Source organism: Aspergillus brasiliensis (genome assembly GCF_001889945.1).
Source record: "Aspergillus brasiliensis CBS 101740 unplaced genomic scaffold ASPBRscaffold_1, whole genome shotgun sequence".
Classification (NCBI taxonomy): domain Eukaryota; kingdom Fungi; phylum Ascomycota; class Eurotiomycetes; order Eurotiales; family Aspergillaceae; genus Aspergillus; species Aspergillus brasiliensis.
In genome coordinates, this window is record NW_027137442.1 from 2,498,084 (window position 1) to 2,513,989 (window position 15,906).

The window sequence follows — 15,906 nt, forward strand, 5'->3', positions numbered from 1 at the left end:
TCTGCCAGGCTTCAGTCAATCCTCTTCGTTTCCCCCAATGCTAACGGCGCCAGAAATCCACACTAGTTGTCGTAGTTCAAAGTCAATCACTCTTCCACCGTTCCACGTCCTGCCGCCCCCGATCCTATGGGGACTAATCTACTCTTGTGGCCGACATGGCAGGTTGAACTGAACGAGTGGATCATCAGCGGAACTTAGGCCGTTCATTATGCATACTCCATACTATAACTATCTCTTACTTGTCGGTTAACTGGCGATGCTTTGCCGGCTAACACACTAATGACCCAGCATACAGACTCAAAGGGTATATCTATCTAACTCCACAGAAATACGACAGCATTCCCCCCGTCACACCCCGCTCCCACTAACTCTCCGCCAAATCATGACTGCCGCCGCTCCAGCGCAAACCACGGCTCCAAGTGCTATTCCCCATGCCATCCACTTGCCTTCAACATCTTCTTCGCTTCGTGGAAAGGCCGTACTAGGCTCCATGGCAGCTTCTGCAATGTGGACAAACACTTCCTGAATGGAGCTCCATGTGGCACTGACATGAAGGGGCGGACTCGGCATATTCAACATAGCAGTGTACTCGTGGGGCTGATATTCGGCCCGCTGGGTAGTCCGATCCAAGTCGGCCTTAAGAGCAATGAACACACTGGGAAGCTCCTCCAAGTGAGGATATTTGGCGCGCAGCGCTGGGATATATGCAAAGGAATCGGGGTCTGACGAGTCATACGTGTACACGATGACATCGCACTGGTCCAGCAGTTTTACCTGATTCTCGAGGATGGCAGGTTCCAGTTCCCCGAGCTCATCGAGGATGAGGTAGCACTGTTTCCCTCCCGGAAGCTCAACTGTGTTCACAGCGGTTCGGGGCTGGATTGTGGGGCGATAAGTAGTACTGAATCCGCGGGAAAGAAAAGCGTCAAGGAGCGCAGATTTACCTGAGCCCGCGGCCCCAAGGACGTGACCAAGAACAACATTGCGGCCCACACGGCCCGGACGCTTGCGCCGCTTCCGTGGTCGAGTAACTTTGAGGGCTGCTGTTGTGGAAGGATTACTCCGGTCGGACGATTCGAACCCCAGATAGGCCAGATACTCCAGTGTTGTCTTAGGCGACGTGAAAGTAGTCATACTCCATTGCGCAAGCCATCCTTGAAGTGTGACATGGCCAGCTTCGTTGCGGACGGTAGATGATGGGAAGGAACCGTCCGCCCATGACGCAGGCAATCCTGGGGTGGGCGCGAACAGCGACGCCAGCTCAGCGTCGTTCAGGCCTCCGTCATTATCCTTGTCTGAGAGTAGGAAAAGATTCACAAAGAATCGATACCCCTCTGGCGAAAGCTCAGCCGACGCATAAGGGGGTACGTCAAACCTCGGATGAAGGAAGTTCTCCTGCAGCGATAGGTTGTCCGTGTATTGGAATGCTCGTAGTATAATCCAAACAGTCTCATGTCGGCCTTTCTCTGCATACATCTTGTTTAGCTGCAAAAATCCGCGGCAATCAATGCCTGAGGGGGTCACGGAATGAGGATGTGTCCTCTGGATGGTCTCCTTGATGTGAATCAAATCCTCCTCACTCAATGGCTTCTCGAAGCATCTCATCTGGAATTCCTTGATCTCTTTATCAGAAAGATAGCCATCCCTATCCTTATCGCAGAGGTAGAAGATCCGCTGCAACGCCGCGATGGCTGCCGGCTTCAGGGAAGATTCTTTGGAGTCAAACAACGGTGCGATCGGATGGGTAACCGCTTTCTGGCAGAGGAAGAAGGCTTCGTTGACATTCCGGTGTTCACGGGCACTGGTGCGGATGCAAGAGTCGATCTCCTTAAACTCCGCCATCAGTGGTAGCATTTCCTCCTCAATGACCTGAGCCTCGGTATGATCTGCGGCGAGATCGGACTTGTTCGCACAAAGTACCACGGGAACATTGACTCCTAGAGAGCGAAAATATGGCAACCAGAATAGAGCGACCCTCTCATAGCTGTAGTGGTCCGAATATACGAGGAGGATTACGTTGGACTTCCGGATTTCTCTGGCCAGATTGTTGCGCTCCTGCGGAAGAGCGGAGGTGTCCACCACTGTAGTTGTCGTGACATTCTCGGGGGTACCGATCGTGGGAGGGATGGTGATTTGAGGTAGGATAGGCTGGATCTTGTTCGTAACGAACACCCCCTTCACAAGGGAGGTGATGAGACTGGACTTGCCAGTGCCCTCATCACCACAGACGCAGATTCGCACTGAGGTGCTGTTGGTCAGTAGGTGATTGAGCAGGTCAATGTAAACATATCGAACCTGTAGCCATTTGTGGGTCTGAAACTTTTTGAGGCGACTGACGACGCCTTATTTAATTCATTGGGACATGCTTCAAAACGTGTTTGTGAATAACAAGGTCAAACCGATCGAAGTCCAGGCCAATCGAAACGCGATGTCACCACTCACCAAGGACTCGGTCGGCTGGGAACGACGATGATCGCCGGAGCCTCGGCGGTGGCTGTGCCGTTCTTTGCGGCCTCAGGTTCCAGCCGGTCGGGTTTCCTACTAGGTGTGGCCGGGCTAGTAAATACTGGGATGAAACAAAGTAGGTAGAAAGCTGCGGTTGGGATAGTGAACTGCTTTAGAAATGACTTTGTGTATACTACTTTCAGCTGATTGAACTGGAGAGCTCCTATGACAAAACCGAGGGAAGAAGCTGGTAGAAGCGGCCCCAGCCACACATCTCCGTATTGAATGCCGTCTGCGGAAGGTCCCCTCTCCGAGTGAGTACAGCCCCCTCGATTCCCACGGTTGCTGGCCTTCCCCCATGAGTCAGAAGAGTATATTATTCATCGCGCAGGAACAGTTTGAGAGAGAGATTTGCACAGTCGGCGTACAGAACAGACTCGTCGTGGATGGTGCAGAGTTTGAATAATTGAGCCTTATCGTGTGCAAAGCGCAGTTGGTGTCAGCCGTCATCTGGTTCCACTTCCGGTCGCTCCCATAGAGACGGACAGGACAGTCTTCGCAGGACATCCTACTATCAACATCCTTCTCTCTCCTCCCACTCCTTTCATTCTCTACCCCATTTCTTTCCTTACCCTCTCTTCGCCCTCAATTTCCGTCAAGCATAGCCAGAATGCCTCTCGGAATTCACAATCCGTTACCTTCATCGTTAGGAAGTATGTTTCGCGCCGCTTTCGTTCCGGTTTCCCCGCAATTCTCTTGAACAGGTGGTTCGGCTGCGACTAACAACCAAACAGGCGAGTGTAGGAAGGCGGGCAAAATTCTCGCCTCCTTTGTCGATCCACGACAAGCGTTTGGTCCTGATAAAGTGATTCCTCCGGAGATTCTGGCAGGAGCCAAGGTAATTAGCAAACTCAATACCTAGCCCGTTGCTCGAAAGTCGCATTGTCACTTACGGTATTCTTCCCTAGGGCCTCGCCGTTCTTACTGTCCTGAAAGCTGGATTTTTGGGCTCAGCTCGGTTCGGTTCTGGTGTCGTTGTCGCTCGACTAGCTGACGGAACCTGGTCTGCTCCATCAGCCATTGCCACTGCTGGTGCTGGATTTGGAGGTCAGATTGGATTTGAGTTGACCGATTTCGTCTTCATCCTGAACGATGCCGCTGCCGTTCGGACCTTCTCGCAGGTCGGGACCCTAACGCTAGGTGGTAACGTTTCGATCGCTGCTGGCCCGGTCGGACGAAACGCGGAAGCTGCTGGTGCGGCTAGCACAAAGGGTGTGGCGGCAGTGTTCTCATACTCTAAGACCAAGGGTCTCTTTGCCGGTGTCAGTCTGGAGGGAAGCATGCTGGTGGAACGTAAGGATGCGAACGAGAAGATGTACAACAGCCGGGTTTCGGCACGTCAGCTCCTCAGCGGAACCATTCGACCTCCCCCAGGCGCGGATCCTCTCCTGACCGTGTTGAACTCGCGTGCGTTCTACGGCAATTCCCGGACGGGTAGTGACATGTACAACGACATCCCCGTTTATGATGACAGCCATGACGATGTGGTTTGGGAGGGCCGCAGGGGCGAGGCGTACGGCGAAGGAATGCGACGCGATCGCACTGGGTTCAGTGGCTCAGGCTCAGATGACTTCCGGGACCGACCTCGCCGTGCGAACACATGGGCAGACGATATATATGATCGACCGACCGGAGGGCTGAGCCGTTCGTCGACGACTCGGTACAGCGGTCGCAACGACAATTACGACTCATTCAACCGCAGCCGGAGCAATACTACTCCAATCGATGAAGACTATGTATATTCTGACCGCAAGCCTAGTCGACCCACAGCACCGAAACCAGTGTTTGGGCAGCGAACTGGGGCAGCTCCTGCTCTACGCCAGGACCAGGCCATAGCCCTGTACACTTTCGATGCGGACCAGGAAGGTGACTTGGGTTTCAAGAAAGGAGACATCATCACCATCCTCAAGAGGACTGACAAGAAAGAGGACTGGTGGACTGGGCGGATCGGGGACCGAGTTGGCATTTTTCCAAGGTAAGCAGACCCTCAATCTGCGGAAACCGTGTCTTCATCGGCCATGAAACTAATCACTACTATTCAGCAACTATGTTGAAACCGCTTAAGAGTCGGCTTGTCCTAACTTGACTCACGCGGCATGATATTTGACGACGCGAGCACCTTTTTTAACGCCTTCTTCCTCCTTCACGAATGCTTCCTTGTTTCACTCTCGTCTGATATTAAGCTCTCATGTCATTGTTCAAGACTCACCCCCTTTAGTATTTGTTCCAGAAGATTTTATTTGCGTTTTTTTTTTTTTTTTTCCATTCGGCTTTTATAGTGTGAGCGCCGGAGTTGCCTGTTGGGTCGACCAGCGGATTCGGGGTGACTTTTGAATGGATCAGTGATAAAACGGGACAGTTGCACCTGTGTATGTGTTCTCTTTGGCGATGGTTCTAGCTTTAGTATATGCTTGTGTGATAGTGTTGGACCACTTTTAGGTATACATAAGACCTCTCCGTTCTATTCGTTTGGAACTCCATGTTTATTATTATTGTCAAAAGTGGAATATTTCCTCTTTGTTGCTGCACATTGGACGGGTTAATTGGACATGTTCCATGAGATGATCACAGCGGATAGTTGGCCGATATGCCTCTATCCCTTGCAAGAAAGGGAGGAGAACTGAGAATAAAAAAACGGGTGGCTGCCGTCAGAAACGTCCGAACGAGCGTCAAGTAGTCGTCAGCAGTCAAGCTCCCAGCGACGCCCTAGTGCCTTGCTCATCGCATTACAGAGGATGCGGTCGGTACATTCCTCGGGAGACTCTCCTGCACCTGTTGAACTCAACCGGGAACCGTTCTCCTGGGGCCATTGGACCTCGTGGAGCCAGCCCCTCAGCAACATCCCGAAGTCATCGGATGAGGCCCGCTCGGCCAATAGAGGTCAGGAACACAGGGCACGAGACTCGCGACGGATCCCACGCGAGATGGCAGGGAAGCAGTGCGATTGAAAATTGAGTCCACCGTGAAACAGACGTGTTCTTTCTCTACAGTTTTCTGGAAGACCGGCGGCATGCCTCTCTCATGCCAGATAATCTCTCTCTTTCCTAATACGAGGACGAGGCTATGGAAGGAAGATACGTCAGCTGAGATTCTGAGCTGAAGATTACGAAATGACTCAGGCGATCATCTGTAGGTTAGTTCAACAGCAGGCATATGGAGCACCGCACAAGGTTTTGCAGCTGGTGAATGACGGTTCTCCCTGTCGATCTATGTATGGGATGCCGGGAACGACGCATCTCCGCCATGTCGGATAACACAAGACGAGCAAGACAAATTTAGGCATTAGACTTTTCCGACATTGCTCAGCCTTCTGAATGATGAATGGTGCTTCGAGTCTAGTGCATGGATTCTGTCGTCAAATGATAAGCTCATTGTGTTTCATTGTGCTCTTTTTGGTTCTCTCCCCCTACTCTCATCTTCTCGTGATTCGTTGTCGTCATTCAGTGTTGACTGTGGACTCCTCTTCTTTCAATGTTTCCTTTGTCCTTCAATTGTAGTACTACCCAAAGCGTTCCATGGTCTCTCTGTACCAGTTCAGCCTGCATTAAGGGGCGGGAGTCACCCTTGTAGTCTATAAGAACAGGGATCGACTTCGCATACGTGAGTCGAGGGTAGTCTAACCAACAGTGGAGTAGTGATATCCCTCCTTGTGCAATAAAAATCAGCTCTCGGATAGTCCACACTACCAGGTAAAGTAGTTCGTTACTCGACTCATGTTCTCCGAGCCCTAGCGAACTGGATAAGATTTGCTCGAAAGACCGTGCTACCGAGCATTGGAGTCCACCAAAAAAAAAGCACGGGGTACTGCTGATCAGCGATCGCCCGAGCGAAAAACCCAACGAACTGAACAAGGTAGTCGATTTGACTAGAACTATCGAGTCAAATTTCTTGAAGTGAACGGACTGTGGCCTGCCATCGATTGATCAGCAGTGGAGCATCGTGCTGACTAAGAGGCATATCCTGCCCAAGATCGATCCATCCGTGGAGAGCGCGAAAGTGAGAGTGAGCGAGAGTTACTCTGGCTTGGCTGTATACAATTGTCTCTCTCCGCCCGTTCAACAGGCCTCGGAATTCCCGATTTAGCCGTTGATGGGTCCTTGATAGGATACTCTATGGCATAAAGTGTTTGTCTTTCTCGAATTACTTGTCAAAATCCTATCTTTTTTCTGATCTCGCGGTGTTGTTTCCAAGGCCGACCACACCCAGCGCGGCCAGCCCAGCCCAGCCAGACCAGCCAACCAACCAACCAAAGCACGGCGGCCTTCCCTCGTCTCGTCCACCTTCTCCAGGTCCTCCTCTCCCTCCAAGCACCGAACTACTTACTGTTCCAACTCCCAACTCCCATCCCCCATCCTCTTTCTTACGAGGAACCACTACCGCCCACCTCAGCCTCGTCACTCGCTCTCCTTTCTCATCTCTCTTTCTACCTTTCCTCTCGTTTGCATCGCCGCCAAAATCGCATCTTCGGCCGCCGGATGCCTAGCCGTCATCGCCCGCCTCTCTTTCCTCTCGTCACCCTGGTGGTTGCTCCTCTCCGTCGACGCTTCTTCCCCGCTCCCATGATTCCATGACTACCTTTTCTCTGTGTTGTCTTACGGCCCTGGTGGTACATTGACCTCCTCACCACCAAGCGACTTTCCTAATCCTCAGCCAACCCCGGGACGCTTCCTGTCCGGTCCCCCGGTTAATTTGCTCTCATGCAGGTGCGTCGCTTTCTTTATGTCCGCGTTCAACCCAAAAATTTCCCCCTCGTTGTACCCCTCGCCTACAACAAACGCTCTGGGATTAGCCCAAGCCTTCGCCTGGCCTTCGGTCTATCCTCTTTGAAGGGTCTACCTGGCAGGGGAAAAAAAAAGCATCTGCTGAGTGATGCGTTGTGGACCCCTCCAACCCCCTGTTTCAATTGTATTATTGAAGGACTGTCTCTAAACATAACCTCGTGAGTTTCAGGCTTCACCGAGCCCCTCTGAGCCAGGCGGAGGATATGCGACGAAGAGAGGCCATGTACCTCAACTGTCGATCAGTGACCCCAGTCACCATGTCACCGAAGCCATTGGCCATATGTACGATGACGATTACGACAAGCGGGATTCTCGACGCCTCAGTTTCATCTCCTCCCCGTTGAGCGAATCCATTACTATAATTCCCACAAAACTCGCCGGCTGTGAATCCCCTACCTCCCCGCAGTCTCTCCAGGTTCAAAATCACCTAAATGATCATAATAATCGACAAGCGAACGGGCAGCCATGGCCGCACGGGACCAAGTCCGCCGAAAGTAGCCCGACGTCTCCCGCGTCCACCACGTCCCCCGGATCTACCGACACCGCAACAACATCCTTTCCTCTGAACGATGTCGATTATGAATCCGACCCGGCCGCCGTAGCACAAGAGCTGAACAATCTAGCCGCAATCCGGCGGATGTCTATGGATGTTGCTGCTACAGGTGACCCCGATCTCCCAAGTTTCTCCGTCCCATCCATAGCGCCCTCTCCCTCCGATGACGAAAACGATGCATCGCGACTATTTTGGGTTCCAGCCCGTTTACACCCGGAACTTGCCCCGAAGGAGTTCAGGTCTTTCCTGGAGAGTAAAACGGAACAGATCAAGCGGAAATCAGGCGATTACTCCACCTTGGGCCCGGAGCGTGAAGGATCGGTGGGGGCCTTGAGACGGAAGCGGTCTATGCTATCCAGGCAGATCGACACCTCTCAGGGATATACTGATGGTGCCGAGCGACTCGAACGGAAACGCTCGCAGTCGAAACGCGATTCGCTAGGGCCCAATCTGCATGAACTAGAAACAATAGTGAATGATTCGAAGCCGCGAGTTCCCAACGCAACAAACATCCTCGATGGGATTCAGAAACTCGGCATTTCCACCGACGACGATCAACCTATCCTTCCTCCTGCACCTCCAAGCCACAGCCTCAGGCGCTCGACAAGGACACAGTATAGGAAGGCTGGAAGTCTGAAGAAGGGCGAGAAGGCACCGTATTCGAAGCGCGTGGCTAGGTCTTCCGATGCGGATGAAAAGATTACTTCGCCTACTGCTTCGTCCGGAGGCCAAGCAATCTTGGGGCTGACACGAATGTCTACCGATCCTACACCGAGTGCAACGCGAGCTCAGGCCGCGGCCAAGTCGACGCAAGACGCACCCAAGGCCCCTAGCACGACAACAGCCAGCTCCAGTGTAGACTCCGCCGTGGAACATCCACAACCAGCCAACGACCGTGCCCACGATCCAGCCTCATCAGATCCGTCGAATCGGGCAAGCGCACCAGCACATTCGCGACAATGGCACTCACGGATCAGCTCTAACGGACGGTCAACGGTGGACGTTCCACCGTCAGAACAAAAGATACCTGAAATAATCGAAACGCCTCCTCCTGGGACTCCCACCACGCCCTCAACACCGAGTCCACAGTCAAATGCGTCCCCGAAAGCACCTGTGGCTCACGATAGAATGCAGGAACGAAGCTCAAGTAAGCGGTCGGTACATAGCCGCACTCACAAGGAGACTACACCCACCTTCAATGACTTCGCCAATACCCCACAGCCTCTTCCTGGTAACACCACCCGAACGGACAGTCTGTCTTACATTCCAACTTTCGAGGATCGCAAAGCCGACACGAAAGAGAAGGAGAAGGAAACCAAAGAGTCGAAGAAGTCGAAAGATAAAAAAGATTCAGAGGGTGGCCGCAAATCCAGCTGGCACTGGCTGCTGGGTTCCGAGGATAAGGATAAGGAGAAGAAGAAGGACAAGGATAGTGACTCGAAGAAACTCAAGGCCAAGCTGGTGGACAAAGTTCATGAGACCGCGCATGCTCTGCCATCATCGTCAAGCGATTCTAGTCAGCGGGGCCGCGAAAGCTTTGCAGTAGATCGACTGGATCCCAAACTGGAAGAGGAACGTCGGAAAGACAATGCGCGGCGGACCTCCGGGGAGTCGAAGAAAGAGAAGGAGTCAGGGTTGTTCTCCTCCATTTTTGGCGGAAGTCGGAAGAAGAGCAGTGGTGACAGTAGCCATCACAATCATCATCACAAGAAAAGCGCTTCCCGAAACCTATCACCTGATCCGCCTGTCCGTGAACTGCGACCGGATGTGGATTACGCTTGGACTCGCTTTTCGATCCTAGAAGAGAGGGCGATCTATCGGATGGCTCACATCAAGCTTGCGAATCCTCGGCGCGCGCTGTACTCCCAGGTGTTGCTCAGCAACTTTATGTACTCTTACTTGGCGAAGGTCCAGCAGATGCATCCGCACATGATGTTGGCTACTTCTGCTGCGCAGAGGCAGCAGCAGAAGCAACAAGAAGAGTATCAACAGTACCAAAGATATCAAGAGGTGAGTTTTCTACGGCGAAGTTGCTTAGTAGTCATTGGGGTGTCCTAACCATTCGTCGAAATAGCAGTCTCAGGAGCAACAATATTCGGACAGTTCCTACGATGATCCTCAAATGTACGAATATACCGACGATGCACAGGATCATTATGGCGCCCATTCGCAAGGTAGCAAGGGTGGCTACGAGAATGGGAATACATATGGCCCGGGACATTACCAGTATGGTCACTCGACATTTGGCGACGATGTCCAGCTTGATGATGATGACGACGATATGTGGTGATCGGGAGCAAGCAAGTGATTCCCTCTATTGCTGTTGATTAATCTTGCAGCGCACTCAATACCCCTTGTGCCAATTCTGGTCGGTTCCCACACTCTGTACACTGATATTAGCCTTTACCTTCTGTGTCATCCTCGCATTCTTTTCCTTCCCCTGGTGGTGGACTCTTCATTTTTTTCTATGCACAGGGCATATAAGGGTATATGGAGGAAGCCATGGAAGCTCCTCTCTTCTCGCTTGAACACTTGTTGTTTCAACTTATATAGTGGTCCTTTGAATATTCCACGGTGGTAGGGTAGGGCCTGACATAGCTTCTCGTCTTGGGTTTCTTTGTTCGCATAGCGTCTGGGGTTTGTCGATTTGTTCTGTCCGGCATCAACGATGCCTTGTTATAGAAGTCTGAATACTCCACGTTGGTTCACAGATTTCTGTGATACCGATACTTCAGGTCAATCCTCGTAACTAACTCGTAATCCAATTCCATGATGGTTGATTGTATTCTAGAATTTCTTTAATCAAACAAGCCCATCGTGTAGATACCATCGAGCCCCTAATCCGCGCAGTATCCCAACGATGAAGTAATAGGTATGCTACTAAAATAGCCCGGCTCCACTCGACCCGCGGCCAGCCATCGAGCAAGATCACGTGATACGCATCTATCTCCCCACAGCCTCCACAGCGTCATCCCAGCCTGGCTGGACGGGGCCATCACTTCCCTTTGCCAACATCGAAAGGAGAACGAACCCAACCCAGCCCCTATCTCGAAGAAGCGGACCCAGCGTCTGATACCACACGATATCGCACATCATATTCAACGAGAAACGAATAAGCAGAATATCAAGTGACGAGAAGCGACATCTGTGAAGCAAAATGGCCGACGCCTTCGAACGCGAACAGTACGATAATCCACCCACACTACCTTTCCTGGGATCTATGCGAGGGTATCGAGATTCCCGTTGGGATTAGTGACTGATATGTGGGAACAGACAAAACAATGCGCTCCTAAATTCCCTCTCGTCGAAGGTCTCCGCGCTGAAGTCCGTCACGATCGATATTTATGATAATGCGAGGGATCAGGATACGTTGGATCATTCGGTTTGTTTGTCCTTGTTTTCCTTCTTTTGAAATTGTTTGTTTCACTGTTGTGTCGATTCTTATCTACCACAAAAGAAACTATGTCTGCAGGTGTATGTGTGATCATGAAAAGCTAACAATCGCTTGATTATATGTTCTAGAACCAAGTCTTCTCCTCTCTTTCTACAAATCTGAAAGGTAGCGCCATTCGCTTAACCCGTATGGCGCGGCAGGGTGATACCGTTGCGGTGTTGAAGGTCGCGGGTATTGTGGTGACGGTTGCGGTGGCGATTTGGATCATTCTGGGGTGGATTTTCTAATCTTCTGATCTGACCCTATTTGATACTGGAGTGGTGGGCTGGTTGTTATTATGCTTTTTCTTATAATCTGCTGGCTGGCTGGTTGTGGGTGGTTGGGTAGGGGTTGTATATGCGGTGTTGGCTCGCGGGCGAGTTGATAAACTACCTACCTACCTACCCCTTTGTTTGCATATTTAGCTTATTTTCTTAATTACATATAGAGTATGAGGGTCTGCGGAATTAACCCCAAATACTTTGAGGCCAGAACTGGCCGGCTTTTCACCTGTAATTTGGAGGGAGAGACGTTGCTTGACTGCCTTTGTTTTTCCCCAGTATTTCTCTATCTCGCACTCAGGTCAATTCGTCTTCTGGAGCGTCCCCTTAACTAATGCTAACTCTCGTCTCAGGAAAACATCGGCCCTGTCGATGTTAAAGACCAGTTGTAGTACCTTGATCGATGTATAATATTCAGACGGAAACGGAGCGTATATATATGATCTCGAGGCCAGCGGCTATATTACTGAGTTATCCATTATACTATATCTGGACAATCAATGTGTTTGGGGTACGCCTAGTGTTATCAGCCTGATTCACTTGACCCAATTTCTCACGCAGACGTTCTGTCGAGACGGGTCAAAAACTTCTGAGCGCGGATTGTGCCATCTCTTAAGCCCTTTAAACCCTCCGACAAGCTCTCAAGGCCATCTTTGCCTACTATGTAGGGATGAGGTGTGAACCAACCCTCGCGCAAGCCCCGAGAGAAAGCTGCTCCCCAAGTCACGCCGATAAGCTTATCATTCTCATCTTCGTAATGAACTTGTCCCACCATCGAGAAGACAACGTCAACACTGGGGTCAGCGCCCTCGACCTCAGTCTTGATGAAAATATTGGTTATCTTCGGCTTCTGACCCGTACTAGCATCTGGGGGCCCAGCAATCGCCTTAGTAAGAAGCCTAATCGTCTTTTCTTCAGAAACAGTATCAAAGGCCTTCCAGCAGCGACCATCAGGAGCACCTCCCTTCTTGACAGCCACTTGAATTGCCTTGATAAGATCCTCCTCTGTCGAATAAGCCGTGTAGTCGATCAGAGCATCTCCCTTGGATTCATCGAGGAACGGCTTGATGAACTCGCTCCGCTTGCTACCAACAGTAATGATCGGATGGATATTGGCAGCGGCAGCAAGCTTGATAGCGAAGGCACCTGTGGCACTACTAGCTCCATAGATAATCAACGGACGCCTGATGTCTTTCTTGCCAGCGGACTTGGCAAGTGGAGACCATGGTTCCGGGAGCTCGAGCTCTTGAAAGAGCGCGCAGACGGATGTATAGGCTGCCAGAGGAATCGTGGCCGCCTCCTCATAGGAAATCGATTCCGGAATGTGGAAGGTCGTGTAGTAGGGTGCAATGGCGTACTCGGCGAAGGCTCCGTGAGCAGTTACCATCTTATGGAAGGCGGCCACGCGGTCTCCTTTGTGAAATCCGACAACATCGTCTCCGACGGCTTCGATGGTACCGGCTATATCGTCGCCAGTGTTCATTTCGGTGTCGAACATCGCGGGGTACTTCCAGTCCTTCGGGTTTCCACCTTTCCAATTGAGTCACGTTAGCTGCCTTTCATTTCAAGAAAAGGCCGGTCATGGAGACGAGGCCAGCCCAGCCACTGCAGGCATTCTCAGTTGTTTAGTACTCACCGGCGACGATAACCTTTATTAAGACATGTCCAGGCCCCGGTTTAGGGATAGGGGATTGGACAATATCTACTGACAAGTCCTTCTTAACAATCGCTTCTTTCATGATGAGATAGTAGGGGCTGTTTCGTATGTTGCGAGTATTGGCTAAGAGCTAGGATGTAGAATGTTGGAAAATGTGTGGATAGTATTTATAATCATTCAGAGCTCTACTATGTATCCACCAGTAACTGATATTATAACTACTAATAGTACCCGACTAGTAGTAGTATAACACCCCGATTTGTAATGCATCGGATCAAACGGTCCACTCACGTTAATTCCCCGCCTTTTCGACATCCAATTTTCAGCCAATCTCGCTGTGACGTTTTATCTGGGGAGGATATCCATTTGTCAGCCTGGAAGATGTCAGGCCTTGAATTCTCTAAGAGTCCTAGCTCAAATGGAGGGAGCGAACAAAGCCAGGAACGTGAGATAATAATAAACAATCTTAGAAAGACATGAATGAATAGATTAAAATGAAAGGAAGGAAGAGGGGCAAAAACAAGAAGGAAAAGAGAACTAATTTATTGCTTAGTTATTTCTATAAAAAAAAGCTAATCAGCAATTGATCTTCTAACTTGAGGATGTGATAGAGACTCCTGGACTGGAAATCCAGTTATCGGAATAGCTATCCGTTCTAGCCTGCCCTAATCTTTTAGCTGGATGGATACTGATTATTAGCGGTCTCTACACTTTAGGGATTACCCTTATATTATAGGTTATAATACAATATAATCAGCCAATTATACTATAAACAATACTTCTATTTGTGCATCATCTGCTGCAATACAACTGAAAATTGTCAGTACCCGCTGTCGCTTGCTCAGCTTGGACCATCGCACAGACAGGCAGGAGCTCTGGTGTCATCTGGACTTGATCCCCGAAAATAAGAGCTTCGGTAGGAGCCTCGTGGCTCAAGAAGGATTCATGTAGACGTGGGTGGCTGTCCATTCATTAGTTTGGTTACATTGGTGATCTGCTCATGCCACTCATGTCGTTTATGGCTTTATTATCTCTGTGAATTGGATAATTCAATAGGATACGTTCTTTATTCATGAGGGGTTCTTTCTTAGCTTCACTGGTCGGTGACTTATAAATACTCTTCTCGCTGCTTTTTCTTTTGATATCTTCCTCTGACTATATCTCTAACATCACTTTATATCTCTATAGAGGCAGCTCAGCATGATTCAAAACATCCTATAGATATGATAGTCCATTACATACTCTACAATAGTCTCAGCTATATACGCAGAACCCTTGACCACTGTACTAAATCAGCCAAATGACATATCAGAATATGAATGCTGTTTCAGTACCCCATTTCATCCTCTTGCCCACAGAGAGGACTAGAGAAAGTATCATATTAGAGTACCATACGAACAATACTAGTACTACAACAGATACGCTGGAAAAACAGATTCGGGGGGGATGTTCCAGAAATGTTCGTCAACTAATACGACCCAGAAAAGGCCGGCAGATGTCCCTATGTAGCCTACAGAACATCATCTTCTCAGCCTGGAGAGGGCCGACTTTTCCGATATGTTGACTGGACGGCCGTCAATTCAGCATGAACCTTTACATAGCACAGAGCGATTCAAGTTCAAAAGAGGGTTAGCTCCGTTGTTTGGACATAATCTATGGAGCAAGAGTGTGGACGTGGACTTCCAGTCCATTCAGGCTTGCGCGGCAGGCAGTGCTACTGTGCATTAGTACTATGGATTGTGATATGGCTACGCTTAGCCTGCGAGGTCTCTCCTGACTGAACTTTACAGAAAAATAAGTATCGCCAAGGGAAACCATTGGAAGCAGCTACACCTATCTACACTGCGTACAACTCCATCGCTTCCATATACTGTGTCTGTGGGTTATAGTCTGGAAACAGAACACGTATCTCGAACAGTATGATAAACAGACAGCAAGACAATGGTGCTACATCGGCAGATCAGACCAGATGGAGGGCTTTAACGTGGCATCCGATGATTATAATTCATGTCCCATGCCTGAGGAGAGTAAGCCAATAACAGTTGGTTATTGGAGACTTCTTGATGGACTCTCAACGGACTTGACTCTATTCTGCCTCTAGTACTAAGTGGAATTCCAAGGGAAGTTCAACGACTGTTCAAAAAACTGGAATGGTCTACAGAAGACTTGAGAGTTTCTTTCCTCTTGGCAATAGTGGCTATTATATTCAGGAGAACCTGAATATTAGCTGGTGTCCTATAATCACAACTGGCGATGGATCCACGCCCAATTCTTTGTTCTCAACTAGGACTGCAATCCGGGACCACAGCAGCTACAAACAGACCACGCTTCCTTCTAAACCAGTTTCGATGAAGATCACTCGAGAAAGTCTCCGATCCACTGCCCAAGATGCAGAGGCACCAACACTTCTGGGCCCTAATCCACAACCGTCAAAATGCCATTGAGGAGACTATCAAGCAACTGGTATAAGGTGCCGGCAAAGTTTCATTATATTCTACACGTCGACACCCTCCCAACGGCCCTCATAAGTTAAATCGACGACCTAATAGCGTCCGATACGTCTGACATCTCATCCTTGGCCCGCCCCGACTTTGCTTCAGATGACGTGTTCGAAACGCTCATACTGATGGACAGGACGGACCTTGACTCCAATATCTTATATATCCCATTCAGGATATGCATCTGAATGGAAAATC

At 50.1% G+C, this 15,906-nt stretch overlaps 5 protein-coding genes across 5 annotated transcripts; 3 read left to right on the forward strand and 2 right to left on the reverse strand.

Moving 5' to 3' along the window:
• Nucleotides 1-163: 163 nt before the first annotated feature.
• On the reverse strand, nt 164-2,516 carry gem1 (ERMES complex Ca(2+)-binding regulatory GTPase GEM1). The gene is made up of 3 exons (XM_067623605.1): nt 2,443-2,516; nt 2,296-2,365; nt 164-2,240 (listed from the first exon to the last, which is right to left on the reverse strand). Exons 2-3 carry the CDS (start codon nt 2,303-2,305, stop codon nt 349-351), a joined length of 1,902 nt encoding a protein of 633 aa, XP_067484922.1. The 5' UTR covers nt 2,306-2,365; nt 2,443-2,516; the 3' UTR covers nt 164-348.
• A 599-nt stretch (nt 2,517-3,115) lies between these two features.
• Nucleotides 3,116-4,569, forward strand: ASPBRDRAFT_113005 (SYLF and SH3 domain-containing protein; the record flags this gene model as incomplete). Its single annotated transcript, XM_067616713.1, has 4 exons — nt 3,116-3,158; nt 3,240-3,343; nt 3,414-4,480; nt 4,548-4,569. The coding sequence occupies 4 exons, from the start codon at nt 3,116-3,118 to the stop codon at nt 4,567-4,569; spliced, it is 1,236 nt and encodes a 411-aa protein (XP_067484923.1).
• A 2,633-nt stretch (nt 4,570-7,202) lies between these two features.
• Nucleotides 7,203-10,129, forward strand: ASPBRDRAFT_50527 (putative telomere silencing protein Zds1; the record flags this gene model as incomplete). The annotated part of the gene is made up of 3 exons (XM_067626557.1): nt 7,203-7,208; nt 7,456-9,849; nt 9,917-10,129. 3 exons carry the CDS (start codon nt 7,203-7,205, stop codon nt 10,127-10,129), a joined length of 2,613 nt encoding a protein of 870 aa, XP_067484924.1.
• Nucleotides 10,130-10,852: 723 nt separating this feature from the next.
• ASPBRDRAFT_36914 (SNARE domain- containing protein) lies at nt 10,853-11,664 on the forward strand. Its single transcript, XM_067623606.1, has 3 exons — nt 10,853-11,022; nt 11,113-11,221; nt 11,362-11,664. Exons 1-3 carry the CDS (start codon nt 10,997-10,999, stop codon nt 11,518-11,520), a joined length of 294 nt encoding a protein of 97 aa, XP_067484925.1. The 5' UTR covers nt 10,853-10,996; the 3' UTR covers nt 11,521-11,664.
• Nucleotides 11,665-12,106: 442 nt separating this feature from the next.
• On the reverse strand, nt 12,107-13,292 carry ASPBRDRAFT_25320 (zinc-binding alcohol dehydrogenase family protein; the record flags this gene model as incomplete). Its single annotated transcript, XM_067622165.1, has 2 exons — nt 12,107-13,083; nt 13,190-13,292. The coding sequence occupies 2 exons, from the start codon at nt 13,290-13,292 to the stop codon at nt 12,107-12,109; spliced, it is 1,080 nt and encodes a 359-aa protein (XP_067484926.1).
• Nucleotides 13,293-15,906: the final 2,614 nt, after the last annotated feature.